The sequence below is a fragment of the Alligator mississippiensis genome, chromosome 2 (assembly GCF_030867095.1).
Source record: "Alligator mississippiensis isolate rAllMis1 chromosome 2, rAllMis1, whole genome shotgun sequence".
Classification (NCBI taxonomy): domain Eukaryota; kingdom Metazoa; phylum Chordata; order Crocodylia; family Alligatoridae; genus Alligator; species Alligator mississippiensis.
Window position 1 is genome coordinate 178,083,264 of NC_081825.1, and position 16,769 is coordinate 178,100,032.

General features: G+C 50.6%; 1 protein-coding gene across 2 annotated transcripts in view; it reads left to right on the forward strand.

Moving 5' to 3' along the window:
* The first annotated feature begins 4,098 nt into the window (after positions 1-4,098).
* MYRF (myelin regulatory factor) overlaps positions 4,099-16,769 on the forward strand; it is a 114,214-nt gene continuing 101,543 nt past the window's right edge. The window contains exon 1 of one of the 2 annotated variants that reach the window (XM_019485247.2): positions 4,099-4,323. In XM_019485247.2, coding sequence (XP_019340792.1) covers positions 4,278-4,323 — 46 coding nt within the window. In that variant the 5' untranslated portion in view covers positions 4,099-4,277. The remainder of the gene's footprint in view (positions 4,324-16,769) is intronic. The other variant, XM_014593478.3, reaches the window with a different exon arrangement.

The window sequence follows — 16,769 nt, forward strand, 5'->3', positions numbered from 1 at the left end:
TCTGTAGATCAGATAGTAGTAACCTGCATGTTGTTTGTCCTGCTCCTCAAGGGTATGTGTTGTGCATATTTATACTTTGAAGTTACTGTATCTGAAACGCTGGAGGGCTGTTGCAGCTGTGATGGTCCAGGAAATATGTGAGAAGCAAGGTTTTTTGGTGTCATCTTTTATGGGACCAGCTGTATAGTTGGGTGAAATATTAGACAAGCTTTTGGGCACAGAGTGCCCTTCCTCAAGCCCTTCTGTGTATGAGGAGGACACTTTGTTGGTGCTTAATTTTTACTCTCTGTTACAGTTTTAGTAGTTAACTGGACACTCTCAGAGGTACTGTTGAGTGTTCCTAATCTCCTCTCCACTCTCTGCTTTTCTTCAGCAGAGTATCGCATAGCTGTTGTGTGGTATGACCTAGTGTGGTGTTGTTGTGTTGCTCTGTTATTGGTGAGGTGCATATGGGAGCTAACTAAGACACCCCAGGGGACTGGAGTTTTCAGAGGGTTTAGGACTGGGGCTGTTGAGTTTTCCATGAAAACAAACAACACCGAAGAATTTGCACTTCAGAGGTGGGGGGTCCCAGCCGAAGAATTACACAGATTTTCCAAACAAGAGAGCAAAAAAAACAAACTAGATTTACTGAAAGGCAAGTCAGCTCTAAGATTGCCCTAGTATCTTAGGACACAATATTAAACCTCTTCTTGATATTTGCCACAATAGACTAGTACTAGCTCTTCTTCTAGGAGGTCCTGTTTATAGATTCTTTTGACTGCTTGACAGTCACTAATGAAGTGACCCAGAATAACCCTTGCCTCTCAAGGTAGTTTTGCTGTGCTTCAGTAACCAAAGCCAAGATAACAGATCCTCCCTCTGTCACTTCTGCAAGTTATTTTTTGCCTCCTAGTTTATCCCAAGTTAGTCAATGGAGCCTGAAGAACTTCTGGAATTACAGCTGATGCTGGGCACACTAAAATTGTGGCTTGCTCATCTGATCATCTAAAATATTTTCTCTCTGACATTCACTTCTGTCTCCTACCTGCCAGGCTCCTGAAGCTACACCTTAAAGGTAAACACCTTGCTCTCCAGTGTTCAGGGACCAGGGGAGATGAATTAGTCTCTTACCTCCAGTGATGGGGTCCTTTTCAGGCAGCATTAATGTCAGGAGGTGGAGCAGTAAATACATAGAGGATTCCACTAAGAATTTAGTGCACATCACAAGTGACTTGTCTGTCACTCTGGATCATGAGGACCATATGGGAGAGAAGAGAGGCTCACAGGTAGAGAGCAGTGCATAGTGAAGTACCATGGAGAATAAGGGAAGGATTTTCTGAAGTTGCCAGTATTGCCTGACTTTGCTTCTGTTGGAGTCAAGGGTAAATCAGGCTACTGACTTAAGCAGGAGCAAAATGAGGGCAATTAACTTTGAGGGGAGTTGAGTTAGGCCAAAGCTGAGCCCTTGGAAAATCTTATTCCAAGTGCTGCTCTCACCTCTGGAGTTGTAGGGGGTAGGGGGAGGCAGGGAAGGGCTCCTTTCAAGACCAAAGGCCATCAAGATTACCCTTTTAACTTCAGTGGAACATCAGTGACTGGCTGAGGTTCTGACCAAGGACCTGGCCCTTCATCTTGAGTGCTAGATGAGGGAGCAAATCCAAGACTGGAAGAATATAGACAGAGAAGGGAAGATGTTTAAAAGTGCAATAGGAGTTAGGTGCTTGACTCTTATTCACCAGCTCCTTTTGTGCCTTGAAACATCTCCTAATCAATTTCCTTCTGGTCCAAGGGCTGTGGAGAGTAGGATCTGATTGAAGGAGGAGACCACGATCCCCTGTCGGCCTTGGAGAAGGGTGTTCTTGCAGGGCAGAAGGCAGGTGGCACTGTTAGCACAGGTGGATGGAGGGGTAAAGCTCATGACAGACCCTAGTCTCTTAGTATGGGCAAAGGGCTTCATTGAAACCAAAAGCACATAAAGCAAGCTCCTGTGGGCAGGAGAATGATGAATGATAGCAAAACAGCAGAGAAGCAAGGCAACTATTTTGAACGGACCAGATTTGCCCCCCCTGCGCTTATGTGGTGTAAGGTCCTGTTGGTGTGAGTAAGGCTGGCCAGGTCTAGTCTTAAATTGCCAAACAGCCTCAAATCTCAATTTTACAGCCAGCAGTAGAAGGAAATATATACATTCATTAGTGTTGATTGTTAATTTATCAGTCTTGGCTATTCATTAGTTTCAGGACTGCAGTTCAAGACTCATCTCAGGAACAGGGAACCCGCCATTATGTTATGATCAAGCTCTAGGGACATATTTGGGTCTGTTTTGAATCAGGCCTCTAGAGAAATGTTTTGTTTCCTCTCCAAGCACATGCAGTTTGTATCTGTAGATGGGGGGTGGGGGTTAGGGTGTATGTGTGTGTGTGTGTGGGAACAGCACTGGGGGAATAACAGGGAATAACAATTGTTTTAGTGGAAAGAGAGAGAGAGAAGAAAAAAAAGGCTGTTGAGCTCTTGCTTTCCAACTCTGAAAGAATAGGTCTATTACTATCCCCAAACCGCAGCCCCCTCCCCTCCCCAGAGAAGAATTGGTCACTGCACAGCTGTGTGAGAGAGAAAAATATATTTATATATATAAGAGAATCTGCCCTTCTGAATTGGTTTGTGGAGATGGACAAAACCTCATTGTGCGCTTTATCTGACCCGAAGAGAATGGGCCCACAGTCTTCAGCTGGCAGGGGCTCTGCCTTTGGTTAACTGTGGTCAGATAACTGTAACTTCATTTAGATACTGTACTGTTATTTTTTTCAGGCATTATTATTGATTGTGGGCACATCTGGGGAAGAAAACACAAATCTCTGCCCCCCTCCCCTTGTTCAAAAAAGGAAGATGACAAGTTTTAAGAATGAAGGACAGATCCTACAGCTAGCGCCAAGGCCTGAATACACTCATTTTCAGCTTCATGCTGTTTGGATTGACGATGGCTGATTGGCAGGAAGCACAGCGAGGTTACAGAGGTTTCTCTCTATCAGGTGCAAGTCCCAGGACCCTTGTTTTTTACTTTCTTCCTTCTCTTTCCTTTGTCCAAGGATGGCAGTTCAGTGCTTCGCACCTCAGAGGAAAGAGCCCATTTGCTAGACTCTCTCCCTTAGAAGCAGCACTGTACCTAGACTCCTGGTGGCCCCGGCCAAACTTTTAGTATCGGGCCCCCCTTCGCCGGAGACAATGATAATAATAATAATAATTTTCACCATTTTGGGGCCCCCTTTCTGTCCAGGCCCTGGGCAGCTGCCTGGTTTGCCCATGCCTGTGTTTGTCCCTGCTTAGAAGCATAATCAAGCTGGATGGTGACGTGGGACACGCAAAAAAAAAGTTCAACCCAAGGAGGTTGTTTTTGACAGGGAGAAAACCCCCTGTCCATGTTTTGCCATGCCCAGAGCTGAGCTATCAGGCCACAGATCTGACGGGCGTGGGTGGGAGGGTCTTGCATGTTCTCTCTCCCACTTGCGAAGTCTTTTGAGGTCTTTTTCTAAAAAGTGTGTCTGGGGGCTCCTTCTTTCAGCACCCCGGTGGCCCCCGGCCATCAGCAACCCCGCAGTAACAAACCAAGGCAGGCAGCGGAGCGTGCCTCAGGCCTGTCCAAGGAGCGGCGAGTGACCCTTTGGGGCTGCTGCTGGGGGCCATGGGCAGGGATGGAAAGGGTGTGTGGGCAGGGGACGTCCCCAAGCTCTCACTAAGGGCGCCTCCAGCCTCGCTCCAGACCAGCGTGCATGGCCGGCCACCGGTGGGTGCCGCCCCAGCCCCTTCGGGCCACCCTGCAGCCCAACGGGGCGCCCCCCGAGGGCGGGCAAGAGGGCAACATGAGTGGCAAGGGGCTGACAAGGGTAGGACTCAGGGAGGGAGGGGAAGGGGAAAGGGAAGCGGGAGCAGCCCGGGGAGAGGGCGGCGAGGGCCCGGGGGAGAAGAGCAGCGCTCCGGGTCGCGCCCCTCCTCGGCCCGCCCGCGCACTGCCGCCTCCGGCCAGCAGAGGGGCAGGGCCCCCGGGGAGGAGGAGGAGGAGCGGGGAAGGGGGAGCCGGAGCCGGAGGGAGGAGCGGCCGCGGGGGCAGGGGCAGGGGCAGCGGAGCCCGCCCGCAGCCCAAGTTCGGTGCCAGGCTCGTGGCTGTTCCCGGGAGGCTGATGGGCAGCGGCCGGGCCACGCCGGGGCCCAGCCCGCCCCGGGGCAGGCGCTGAGCTGGGCCCCCGGGGATGCCCCGCGCCGGGCTCGCCCTCTAGCCCGCCCGCCCCGTGCATGGCCCAGCTATGGAGGTGGTGGACGAGACGGAGGCTCTGCAGCGCTTCTTCGAAGGTAGGAGCCCGGCCCGGGGCTGCCCCGCCCGCCCGCGGGAAGAGGGCAGCACCTCCTCCCCCCAGCAGGGGCTGCCCACAGGAGCCAGGTGCCGCGCGTGGGTGCTGAGCAGCCGGGGGGGGGCTGTCACACACGGGGCACGGGGCGCCCGCTCCCCCTCACGCGTCTCAGTCTTCACGTCGCAGCCCGGGCACCCCACGCCCCCGCCGGGTACCAGCCCCCTGAGCCCCACGCCGTGTTGGGCCCCCCGGAGTTAGGGCACCCCCGCCCCGGTAATGGACTTCTTGCAGAGTGCTGTGCGGGGAGCAGAGCGCCGTCTCTCATTAATGACAGACACGTGATATTTCTCTGTGACACAGGCCAAGTTGCCCTTTTCCCCAGCATTGGTAGGCGCCGGTGGTCCCCTCCAGCCCCAGGAGACGTGGACCAGGTTCCCTCCGTTCCCACCTCCATGTGGATGGGGAGTGACGTTGAAGCCAAGGGAGTGGCAGGGGTGCAGAAATGGTAGAGAGGAGAATCGTCCCCTTTTGCTTGGCTCAGGGCGATGCACGATGCAGCTGCGCAGTGATGACCGAGCCGTCGGTGCAGCCAGACCGTTGCATTTAGGTGTCACGTGGTGGACTGAAGGGTGCGGAGCAGTTGGGGCCTTGCCGCCATTTCTGCCCTTTGTTTTAATCGTTGGATCCTCCCACTGTCCTTCCTCCCCTCCCTGTCTTTGTTTGTCCATCTCTTCCTTCTGTCCCTCCGTGTTTCTTTTTCCTTAGTCCTCTTTCTCCCTTCTCTCCCGGGTGCTGTCTCTCTTCCTTCCTGTCATGTCTCCTTGCTCTCCCTGGCACCCCTCTTTCTGGGCTTCCTGCTGGAAGGGCAGCAGCCATGGGAAACAGGTTGACACTTCAGGTGTGCAGAGTCCCTGCACTTGGCATTGCCCTTTTTACACAAAGAGCCTGGGGCAAAGGGAACATGCATTGGGTCTTCCTAGCCTGTTTCTCTTCTCAGCTGGACCTGTGGGCTTTCTACTGCTGCTCTTGATAGCCCAAGCAGCAGTGTAGTCTCTTCTCTGACTGACTTAAAGCCTGGGTTAATCAATTGACCAAGCCCACAGTTTGACACCTCTTGTGGTGTTTTTGTTGAGATACACTCCCTCTGGGCCCAGGGTGTGAGGTGCTTTAGGTGTCTGAAGTTCTGAAATGGCTGAGATGATTTTGACCTGGGATTTTTACATGTGGAAATGCCCCTTGTAGACTAGGGGACAACCAAACCCTAGGGCCCCTGGGCGTGCATGTAGGATGTCTGCCACCGATTTGGAGAGTATCTGAAGTCCCAGACTGATGAGTCTGGGAAGGAGGATACTTGCCCAGTGACAGAGCCACGTGGACTTGAACAATTGAGTTCTGCTCAATTGAAACTCAGAACTTGACTAGTAGATTTTGCCCAGTAGAATTGGGGACTGATTTGGCCCTTGAACCAAAAAGAAATGCATGTTGTAGGGAAAGAGAGGCAACTTCAGTGGAACTTTAGTGATCCTATGGAAGATGAAGTGCATGTTGTTTTTCTATGTGCTGCTCTAGGGAAAAGATTTTCTTGTGGTTTCCAGCCCTATCCTGAGTTTGAGTGGAACAACTTTAACCAGGACAAGAAGACTGACAATAGGGGCAGTTGCTGTGTGCACCAACCTGTTGCCTATGTAGCTGATGTATTTTCAGTAGGGTCCCCTTTAGGTGTAGGTCCTGACCCCCTTCCCTGTGGTCCTAGCTTCGGGCATAGCCCCCATCTGCATCTGACCTGACTCCAATGTCTTGGTTTCCATGCTCATCCCTTGCAGCCTGCGACGCTGAAAGGCATTAATCTTGAGTTGTGCTTCTCTCCTTTCCACTTTGTATTTCACAGAAATACATAGCACCTGATCTCATCTGGTTGAACTAAAAACGTCTTGTCCCCAGCTCTCCCTTATTCCTAGCCATGTGGAAATGGAAAGCAAAGAGCACCAGTGCAGAAGGACTTCTTTTAAACTGTGCAAGGTGCTCACTCAGTCATTTGATTTCTGTCTCTGAGCATTTGGAGCTTGCTGAAGCCTCCAGAGGGGCTCTCTACTTTCTATGGGCAGCTAGTCCTGTTTTCATATGTTTTAAGTAGTTTCTGTTGCACAGTGCTGGTGAGGATGAGAGGGGACAGGAGAAATTTTGACCCAAAGGACTGTCATGCAGCCTGTGCTAAGAAGTGTTGAGAAGATTATTTTTCTGTCTGCTGCATACCAGCTACCCAAGGTGCTTTGAAGAAGTGAGTAGTCGAACTGATCCCCAGCTGAAAGTCTAAGTTGTATGTTGCTGGTTTTCCATCAAGGATTCTGGTTTGACCTAACATTGCAGTGTCCTGAGAGATTAATGATTTCTGGGCAAGTAACATACAGACAGATAGCAGACCTGATGGAATGGTATTAATTTGGAAAGATAAAATAGATACCCTGAGACTTCTTTAACATCAGCATCCTTATTCTCTTCTATGGGGGAGTTGCACATTTGGATCTTTCCTTCTTGTAGTGCAGTCATTTTTTCTTCTTCACAGAAGAGCATCCTTTCTGTAAGTGGAGATTTCATGCTCCTAGAAATGTCTTCCTACAGGTTGCACACCCACTGAAGTAAATTAGAGAGTTCACACCACTTAATTTTGAATTGTGTTTCACCAGATTTGAGTCTTCTGGAAGCAGATCCACTGTATTTAAGAATGATCCACTAGTCTTTTTATTACACACAGTTTCAAGACACTGTGCAAGGGTAATGCATCCTTTCAGACTTCTGAGAAGCAGGGTCAGTGTCAGAGGTTAAATAACTTGTTCAAAACTTGGGAGTGAGGGAGTGGCAGAGTGAGGATTAGAACTCAAGTGATCCCATTGTTCTTGGTCTGTTAGATGGTGTGGCAGATCCCTTCTCTGGAGAGAAACCTCAAGAAGAAATGGGTAGTCCTCTGTGATTCCACTTTCCCCAAACAGCTGTGTCTGTGGGAGTGAGAGCTCCTAGGATCCCAGGATCCCAGCTTCAGTCCCAGCTGCAGATGAGGCCAGATGCTGATTCTTTTTGATCTTAGAGGTCTCAGAAGCTGGGACCTTTTGTTCAGAAAGAAGTTTTCTGGTTGGACCTATCATCCGCCTGCCAGGGTTGGACTTATCCACCTCCCTCACACAGAATAGTGTGCTGCATTTGCAGGGAGATTAATAAATACGTGAAGGTGAAGGGGCAAAAAAAGGAAGTTGAAATGTTTTGGGCTTTGGGCTGAGATTCAGAGAAGGCCGAGGGAGGTATGGGAGGTCTTGGATTAGCATGATAGCTTAACAGCTTCTGTAGGAGGTTTGGGTGAAATCGCACTACTTGTGATGGAAGAGGTACCCTTGGTGCCTATTGGAGTTGGTTGCGTGGGTGCTGGGGATTCTCCAAGCAGACCCACTCTTGGTTCAGAAGATTCTGACTGCTTGGGTCTGATTTTGCAGTAGCCTGATCCATGTTGTGTTTTCCCATGGCACTTACCCTCACAGTGTCTAACAGAACTGCAGCAGGAGAAAAGGGAAAGCTTTTTAGGTGGAAGGGAAGGGAGTAAAGCTTGGTCTCTCCAGAGTGTTTACCTAGAGCGTTTGTATTTCGTATCAAAGGGAAGGTGGGGAGTAGAAAAAGCCTGACCCTTGGCTGGCATCTTGCTCGAAACCCTACCTTCCTCCCTGCTTAACACTCATGTAAGGGAAACAGTTACGCCAGAGCTCAGCTATTTGGGATCCCTCTCTCCCTTGGCTAATTGATGAGATAAGAGGTTGTTAAAGAATGTATATCAGGAAAGATGTGCCGAGCAGCTTTAAAAGGAAGAGTAAGAGGGTGGGGGATGGTTGGGTGGTTTGGCAGCTCTCTGCAACAGAGGGCCAGAAACACCTGAAGAAATGGAGTGGGAAATGTGAAGGGTTTGGACAGATGGAAGCTTCAAATGGAGCTGCCATCTCAGGGATAGGGGAGAGTCAACTGAATGCAAAGGGCCAGGGCCCCAGCACATATATGTTAGCTAGCTCTCTCGACTGCAATGGAATTAGGCAACTTTACAGCAGCTGAGGATCTGGCCATTTAAATCCTTGTGCAGAGGGTCAGAGGGTAACAAACTCCTGAGTGTGTGTTTGGAGAGTGGCTGTGCTATGCCCATAAGGGCTGCCGATACTGTGGTAGAGCTGCCTGAAGGCTTACAGGAGCCTCTGAGCTGTGAGTGTGAATGAGTGAGTGGGTGCTGGTGTTTATCAGCCAAGAAGCAAATATGTTTGTATTAGCAAATGCATTTGTCTGGAGGAGAGTGTGTGTGTGTGTGTGCGCGCACGTGCGCACTGAAGTAGTGCTCTTTTCTGGTGCTTTCTTTTATGGATCCTATCTCACTTTCCAGACACTGTTGGTGACTGTGGTCTCACAGCCCTCCCAGGAGGTAAGTCGGAACTGTTGCCCCCATTTTACAGTGGTGCAGAGAAGGGAAGAGAGTCACAGAGCAGAAAACTGAATCCTGAGTTCCAGACTCCTGTGCTTTGTGCCTTTGTCTAAGCATGGAGTGATGTTCCCTGTCATGGGCTGGTGGGTATTGGTGAGGTGCTGGGAATATGAATATATTAGTGTAGTGGTTTTCAACCTTGTTTGTACCAGGATCTATTTGTAAACATCAGTGGCCATTCCTGACTCAGTGGCCCTCATCCCCAACCCACTGACCCCTGCCTCCAGCCCCCCAGTGTGGGGGGCCCAAGCAGCTCCTTGCCAGCCTGGAAGGGAAAAGCCACAGTTTCCCATTTTTTTTCTTCTTTAAAGGATAATCCATTTTAAAAGTTTGTTGATCCATTTTTTGTTTGTGACCCTTTCATATATTCTTGTGATCCATGGGATGAGAAACACTGTATTAGTGCATGCATGTGAGAATTTGGCAATGAGTAGGGGATCTGCAGGGGTGGGGTTGGTATTAGCAAGAGTATGTCTGTGAATGTGTCAGTAAACCCATAAGCCTTAGCTCAGAGGATGAGGTAAATGAGTAGCTTACCAGTGTTGGTCTTTGTATATAAGGGGCCAAAAGTTGTCCTTAGTTGCAGCTAGTAGGTTCCACTGTGGAAGCTGGGTCATTGTTGATCCATGCCAGCTAATGATTTGCTGCATTGTTTTTCGTGACCCTGTAAGGTCACTTAAGATGAGGTGTAGCCTCAAGTTTTTGGTGCCAGGGTATTGGGGGGCATGAATAAGGGGTTTCAAAGGAGCCTGAGAGAGACAGTTGAGGGTTGTAAGTGGGGCATTATGATGGGACCCTAAATGGGCTGTTTGGAGGTCCCTGAAATGGCATGAATGGATTATCCTCCCAGGAGCAAAGATGGCAGAGAGACCACAGAACCTGGGGCCTCCTGGGTGGAAGCTGTGGGCTCTGCAGTGGTCCGGGCTCCAGGCAGGAATGCTGCGGAGGAGGTAGCAGAGGTATCGCTGTTGAAATGAGCAGAATTGGCCCTGCATGACCTGGTGGAAATGCTTGAACTCACATGTGTACCTGACCTGGCAGCCTCTTGCACTGAGGTCCTTCTCATTACTCCCAGATGGTGGGAAGGAAAGGAAGGGTGTGTGGGTGAAGACAAGAGCAGTGAGGGGAAGACAGGAGCAGGAAGGGCACTGTGGCATGCTTGCATCTCCACAGCGCCTCTCCTTCATCTGGCTCTATGTATACGTTGTAGGGATTGTTTCTCTGAATGTCAAAATTCAGGCAGCTCTGGGGCAGAACACAGCAGCTATTTAAGGACCCAGAGCAAGTTCTTCTACACTTGATCTAGCCTATAAAAAGGCCAAGAAGCGTACTAGATAAGCAACTGGTTCCAAAACCAGAGATGAGGTACTGATATAATTGAAAATTCAGGGATCGTCTTGGCTGGCAGAGCATAATTACTTGAGTTGGTATGTGTGTGACACTAGCATTAACACCCCTGCCCTTAGGAATGTGGCAGGGGTTCTTCACTGACTGTGAGAAGGGCAGAGCCTCAGGTTGATGCCTTGTTGGAAAGATGGCCTCTCCTGTAACAGAGGCTCCCTTCACACTGGGTTGTGGCATGGGTCGTTATGGACTCGGGGGTATTGAATTGTCAACACTAGCTTCAGTCAAAAGTGTTTCCTTGAGGATCAGGTCTCGGCTTTGGCCACAGGCTCACCAGCTTGCCTGTCTGGGGCTCAGCCTTTGCTGTTTGCTTCCTCTGAAGGCTCTCCTCAGCTCTAGGGCCATTTCTGACTTTCTGACTTTCTCTGGGAAATCATACTACAGTCAGTCATTGTGAACACTGTGAGGGCAGCAGGAGAGCAGCTGACAATGGCAGGGAGGAGGAACACTGGTGTTCAGGGTTTGCTTTGCCCCATGACTGAGAGCAGAGAGACCCTTGCTGTGTCCAAGGGCAGCCTGGGGAAGCTACTTGCCTTGAGCCCAGGGCATACCTTTCCCTGAGTTGGTGTCCCGTCTCAAGGTGAGGAGCCAGGATGAGGATTGGTGCAGTCTCTCTTGGGCCTTGTCAGTGCGCTCGGGAAGCTAAGAGGCTTTGTGCATGGAGTGCTTGGCTGAGCTGAGTTAGCCTGTGACAGAGAGGTCCTGGGGAACCTGGTACAGCACAAACACATGACTGGCCTTCAGGGTAATCCCTTTTCAGACCCAAATCCCAGTGTGTGCCTCCTGTTAAAGCGAGGAGCTGCACAGAGGTGGCAGCCTCCTGACCTCCTCCTCAACCCCCCCGTTATTCACAAAGGGAATAGATGTGGTAGGTGGCAGCGCTCGGATTCAGAGCAGCTGAGTGAGGAAGCGTGATGACAAAGGGGGAGAGTGGGGACCCAGTGGGAGCGTAATACCTGCCCTTGGCACAACTCAGGATGCGCTGGATCCGCACAGGTAACTGCATGGGGCCCCTTAACCCTTCCATTGCTGATCTCTCCTCTCCTCCTGCCTGTCTGTCTTCCTTGCTTCCTCTCTTGTCTGCACACTTTTCAGTCCTGTGCCTTCATTTATATCTGATTTCTCTTCCCTGCCCGACTCCCTGTTGCATGTAGGTTGCTGAGGAGACTGCACAACAGGAGGATTCCCATCCATTTCCTTTACTTCAGGGGAAGGAAAAGACCAGCAACCTGGGCCCCTGGGAACTTTCTGAGCCACAGGGAGAAAGTGCAGCTCCTGTATCAGGAGGATGGAAGGAGGAGGCTCCCAGAAGCCGTGGCCACATTGTTTGCCCTCGGCCTGCCCTGTGGTGCATGGCCACCACAGAGCAAATTTCTATCTCAGTTGAAACATTATTGTCATGGGGTTGCTCCCCAGCCTCTGCTCACTGGCCCCATCCTTGCCTTGGGCCTTTCCCAGGGCTTGAGACCAAGGGAGAAGGGAAGAAGGGGTGAGAGTGGAAGCAGGGCAGAGAGCTATTGAGCAGGGTTTGACAAAGGGATAAGCGATTATCTTGGAGGAGGCTGTGATTGAGAGAGAGCAACCTGCACTGATGCCTATGGCAGCTGCCCTGGAGTTCAGGTGTCTGTGGAGCGAGAAGTTCTTTGCCACAATTTCTAGCAGGTGAAAGCATCTGTTGCTGGCACAGGGGATCTGGGGCTGCTGGCTTGGTACCCCACTGGCTCAACCTCACTGGTTGGTGCCTGGGAGGAGCTGAGTGGAGAGGAGGGTGTCTGCTAATGGCAGGTTGAAACGGGGCCTGGGGGTTGCTGACTGAAGTGACACCTCCGTGGCAGAGAGGGTTGGCTGGGGAGGGTTCCTTCTTGTGTTTGTGGGTGCTGGTGGTCAAGGGCTCCTGACAGCGGAGCGTGATGGGGATGCTGGTTGAGATAAGCATGCATTGGTAGCTGGGAAGCTGGCTGGGGTGGGAGTGATTGTTGTATGGTTTTATTGCTTGTAGCTGGTGGGTAGGATTCAGGGAGAGGAGCCTGCCTAGGACATGGACTCATCAGGGGCCGGGCAGCTGAGACAGGCCCAGCCGTGACCTTCCCAGTCCTTGCTGTGAGGTGAACTAACAGCCCTTACCTCGTGAGTGGTATCTTCGGGCAATTTGAGGCAGAACTGGCTTGAACAAATCTTGTATTGGGTCACCAAGGGATCCTTTGGAGCTGAAGCACATGATGGCTTTACCACAGAGACAACCTGGAAGAAAGCTGTATTTTGTTTGAGCTGCATCCCTCCTTCGCTGGGGTTCTGCTCTTAGCCTCATGGATCTCTGAAGGATGGATTTGCCTCTACTTTCATCAGTGTAGCCAGAGTTGGGCAAATACTGCACAGCATTAACCTGTTGCTTTTTGCTTTGATGGATCATCCACAGCAGTGACCTGGGCTTGGGGTGGGCTCCCCTCTACCTGTTTCACCCTGTTTTTTCTCTTGATTTCTCTAGTGAGCCAGGCTGCATCCTCTTTACCGTCTCCTCAGGAACTTCCTACTGAGGTTCTGGCTGCACTTTTCCCTGCACCTTTTATTTCATGCACATCCCATATGTAGCCTCACCAAGTCCTTTGGACGTACTGGTGAACCTCCCTGTCTACCAGACCAGGAAGGAGGCACTGGGTGGGGTTAACTGGGCAACTATGGGGCTGTTTTTCTCTTACATTTCTGGGTATGTCTCCAGGCAGAGTTACACTGGGCTTCATCTACAGACTCTTTTTTAGATGCATTTGAGGGGCAGAGGTAGCTAGCCAGTGTTCTCTGCTTGGTGTCTTACCTTGGAGCCCTGGTTATCAACCTATAACCTGTATTCCTTTTCCTGCTTTTTCATCCTTTGTGTCAAGCACTTGGTTGCTATACAATTAGCGGCCTCCTTCTAACCACAGAGGGAGGATTATGGTTTCTGGTGTGCCAAGGCCCACAGTGCCTATATAGTAAATAGGCACTTTTCTTTTACTTTTGGTTGGCAGTAAAGACTGGAGATGCCAGTGAGACCCTTCCTAGTCTCTTGCTATCCTGGTTAAGGACTGCATGGATCCATCAGATCCCTGATGGGGCCAAAGTGTTATGCCGAGCAGAGACTGACCCCATGTGAGTGCAGAGGGCTGAAGGGGGACCTCGCAGCTGGCATGAATGGAATGGACATGGCTTTCCTGCAGGCTGCTTGGCTGTGTGAACTGCTATATGCAGGCCCCAGGATAAAACCCATTGGATCCTCAGGGATCCTCCAGGACTCCAAATCTTTTCTCTGAGGCAGTTGCTACTGGGAACTCCCAGTGGGGTATGTATACCATTTGCCAACTGTCCAGAAAGGAAAGCTGTGGGGCTGACAGCTTGGCAGAGAACATGCTGGGTAACCACCCCCCTACGCCTGTCTGAAGGTGTTCCGGATTGGCTGAGCGCTTGCCCTTGGACTTTGTGCTCTCTGATAAGAACCCCAATGATCTAAATTAACCTGAAGAATGATTAACCCAGCATGTGTGCTGCCAGGGAACCTGGGGAGCAGCCCTAGCTCTAGAGATGCAAACAGGAACCCACTGCTGCCCAAATCAGGCCTGGGCTGCAGCTGCTTGCAGGACCCATGCCTATCCTGGGTGCCATCTGTGAGCACTAGTCATCATAGGAGGAAGCATTCTTTGTGGGAGAGAGCCTGTGCCTGGGCTCCTCTCTGGGAAGGCAAACTGATGGGGATGATGGGAGAGATGAGATCAGTGTACTCGGTAAGTGGGACGAGATGCAAAGGCAGTGCCTGCTGTGAGGAAAGTCTGAGGGACAGGCTGTCCACACACCCTGCTCCTGAATCGAGGATCTTCTCTACCCACTCCTGCATCCCTTTCCACATGGAACCCTGTGTGAGATTGCTCAGGAACTTTAAAGATCCCCTAAGAGCCATCCCTGGCAATGTCTCCTCTGGGCTGGGTCACCTTGGCGTCTTCCGTGGCACCCCCTCTATGGTTTACACTCAGTTGCCTGGCCAGTGCGCACAGGCAGGGTGGGCTTCTCTTGTTGGGCTTCTGGGATGCCCTGGAGAATGCTTGAGGGTGCACATGAATGGCAGGCTTCCTTCCCCAGCCTGGTAATGTGATACCTCAGGCTGGGCACTTATCTCCCTGAACTTTGCCTGTTTTGAAGCAGTGACTGCAGATGGCAGGAAGGAGAGCCTAGAGAGCAGCCAGCTACGGCTGTCAAGTGGCAATGTGAGGCAGTGGCTGGGAAAGCACCAGGTTAGCTTCTGGGACAGCTCAGAGGTGCTTCTGGGCAGGCAGGTGGTGAGAAGGGCATGGGGCTGTGTGTAAATGGCCTTATGTACTCTGTTCCAGGGCATGGGAGAAGCAGGTGACTAGGGATTCATAAGCCAGAAGCTAATTTACACCAACCCCATCCTGCCTAATGCATCCCACCCTCATTGTGTCTGTTCATCCCTGTTTCCTGTCCTCTTAGATCTTTCTCCCTCCACAGCCCTAGTCACCTTTTCCCAGTTCACTGGGGCAGGCAGGTTGAATTACTCCATTTTTTTTAACCGTTACTGACTACATATTTCACCAGGAGTTAAAACAAAAATGGGATCAGACTGGAAAATGGCAGGCTGCACAGGTTTAAGTTTAACAGGTTAGGAGCAATAGGGGATGGAGCCAGAGGTTGGAGGGACCCTGTCAGGTCCACATAACCTTCCACTTCCAACTCCGAGAGCTATGGTCCCTTCTGCCCTCAAAAATTCTGAATCTATGATTAAAATAGAAAATATCCACTAAAACAGCTTTTGGTGGGACTTAAACTTTCTCAATGAAATCTGCAACCTAAACATTGCAACACTGTGGTAGTGCATGGGTCCCAAAGAGTCATGCCAGCTGGCCTCGTTGTGTTGTTCAGAATCAGACAAATAGCAGTTACTGGAGAGGGTGCTATGGGGCAGGAGACAAGGCCCTGGATAGGGACTCTGGAGATTTAGACCTCTAAGCTAACTCCTTTGAAAGTCTCAGTCCGGGCATGCTGAGTGATCTTTTAGGAGCTGCTTCCTCTTTTTTCCCCTTCCTAATTTGTGTCCATCTTATCTATTGAGAACTCTTAGTTCTTTGGGGCAGGAGACTACCTCCTCCTGTGTGACTGTACAGCACTCCACACGGTGGGGCACCGATTTTGATCACAACCTTGAGGCACTAATGTGACCCAAATAATAATAAATGCAGGTTGCTTAAGATCTTTAATACGTTTCAATACGGACAAGTGCAGGGTGCTGCACTTGGGCAGTAGTAACCAGCAGCACACTTATAAGTTGGGAAACTCCCTTCTTGAGAGCCTGGAGGCAGAAAGGGATCTTGGAGTCATCACTGACTCCAAGATGAACATGGGCTGACAGTGCGAGGTCACGGTCGGCAGGGCTAACCGGACCCTATCGTGCATCCACAGGTGCATCTCAAGTAGGGCCAAGGAGGTGATCCTCCCCCTCTACACAACACTGGTCAGGCCACAGCTGGAGTACTGTGTCCAGTTCTAGGCACCCCACTTCAGGAGGGATGTGGACAACATTGAGAGGGTCCAGAGGAGGGCCATCTGCATGATCCGGGGACAGCAGGGCAGACCCTACAATGAGAGGCTACGGGACCTGAATCTGTTCAGCCTTCACAAGAGAAGGCTGAGGGGGGACCTGGTGACCGTCTACAAACTCACTAGGGGGGACCAGAAGGGTTTGGGGGAGACCTTGTTTCCCCTAGTGCCCTCCGGAATAACAAGGACTAACGGCCACAAGTTGTTGGAGAGTAGGTTTAGATTAGACATTTGTAAGAACTACTTCACAATTAGGGCGGCTAGGATCTGAAACTAACTTCCAAGGGAAGTGGTGCTGGCTCCTACCCTGGGGGTCTTTCAGAAGTGGCTCGATGCCTACCTGGCTGGGGTCATTTGAGCCCAGTTTTCCTTCTGCCCAGGCAGGGGGTCGGACTTGAAGATCTACAAGGTCCCTTCCGACCCTACTTCTATGATTCTATGATTTAACAATCACTTAGGTTTAGTGATCTTTGGGGGTTGTCAGGAGCCTTAGACATTTTTTTTTTTTTTTTTTTAGCTTTTTTTACCCATCACTGCTTCTCTTCAAAATATATTTCAGATGGACACTGGCAACCCAGATAAACAGGAAATCAACTAACCAGATTTTGGTTTATCGTCAGTGAAGTACTGACATGCATGTTTTGCTTTCAAGGGGAAAGCACCTGCTTAAATGATGTGCTAAATTAGGGCCATTAGTATTGTTTCATCATAAGTTGCATATTGATAATGCAGTGACCAGCCATGAGTATGGTACAGAGATAAAGGTGGTGCTTGCTTTGAGGAGACCTAAACCACAGATGCACAGAAAACTGGATTCTTTGAATTGTTGGGTTGGTCTTTCCCTTTTCTGATTTACTTCTGAACTCTTGGCTTCTGGATACAGTGAAAAAGGTGAAACTTTAAAGAGAGGCGAGAATGGAGAGAAAGGGACAACTGGGTGGGTTCCATCCTGAGGGACAGTG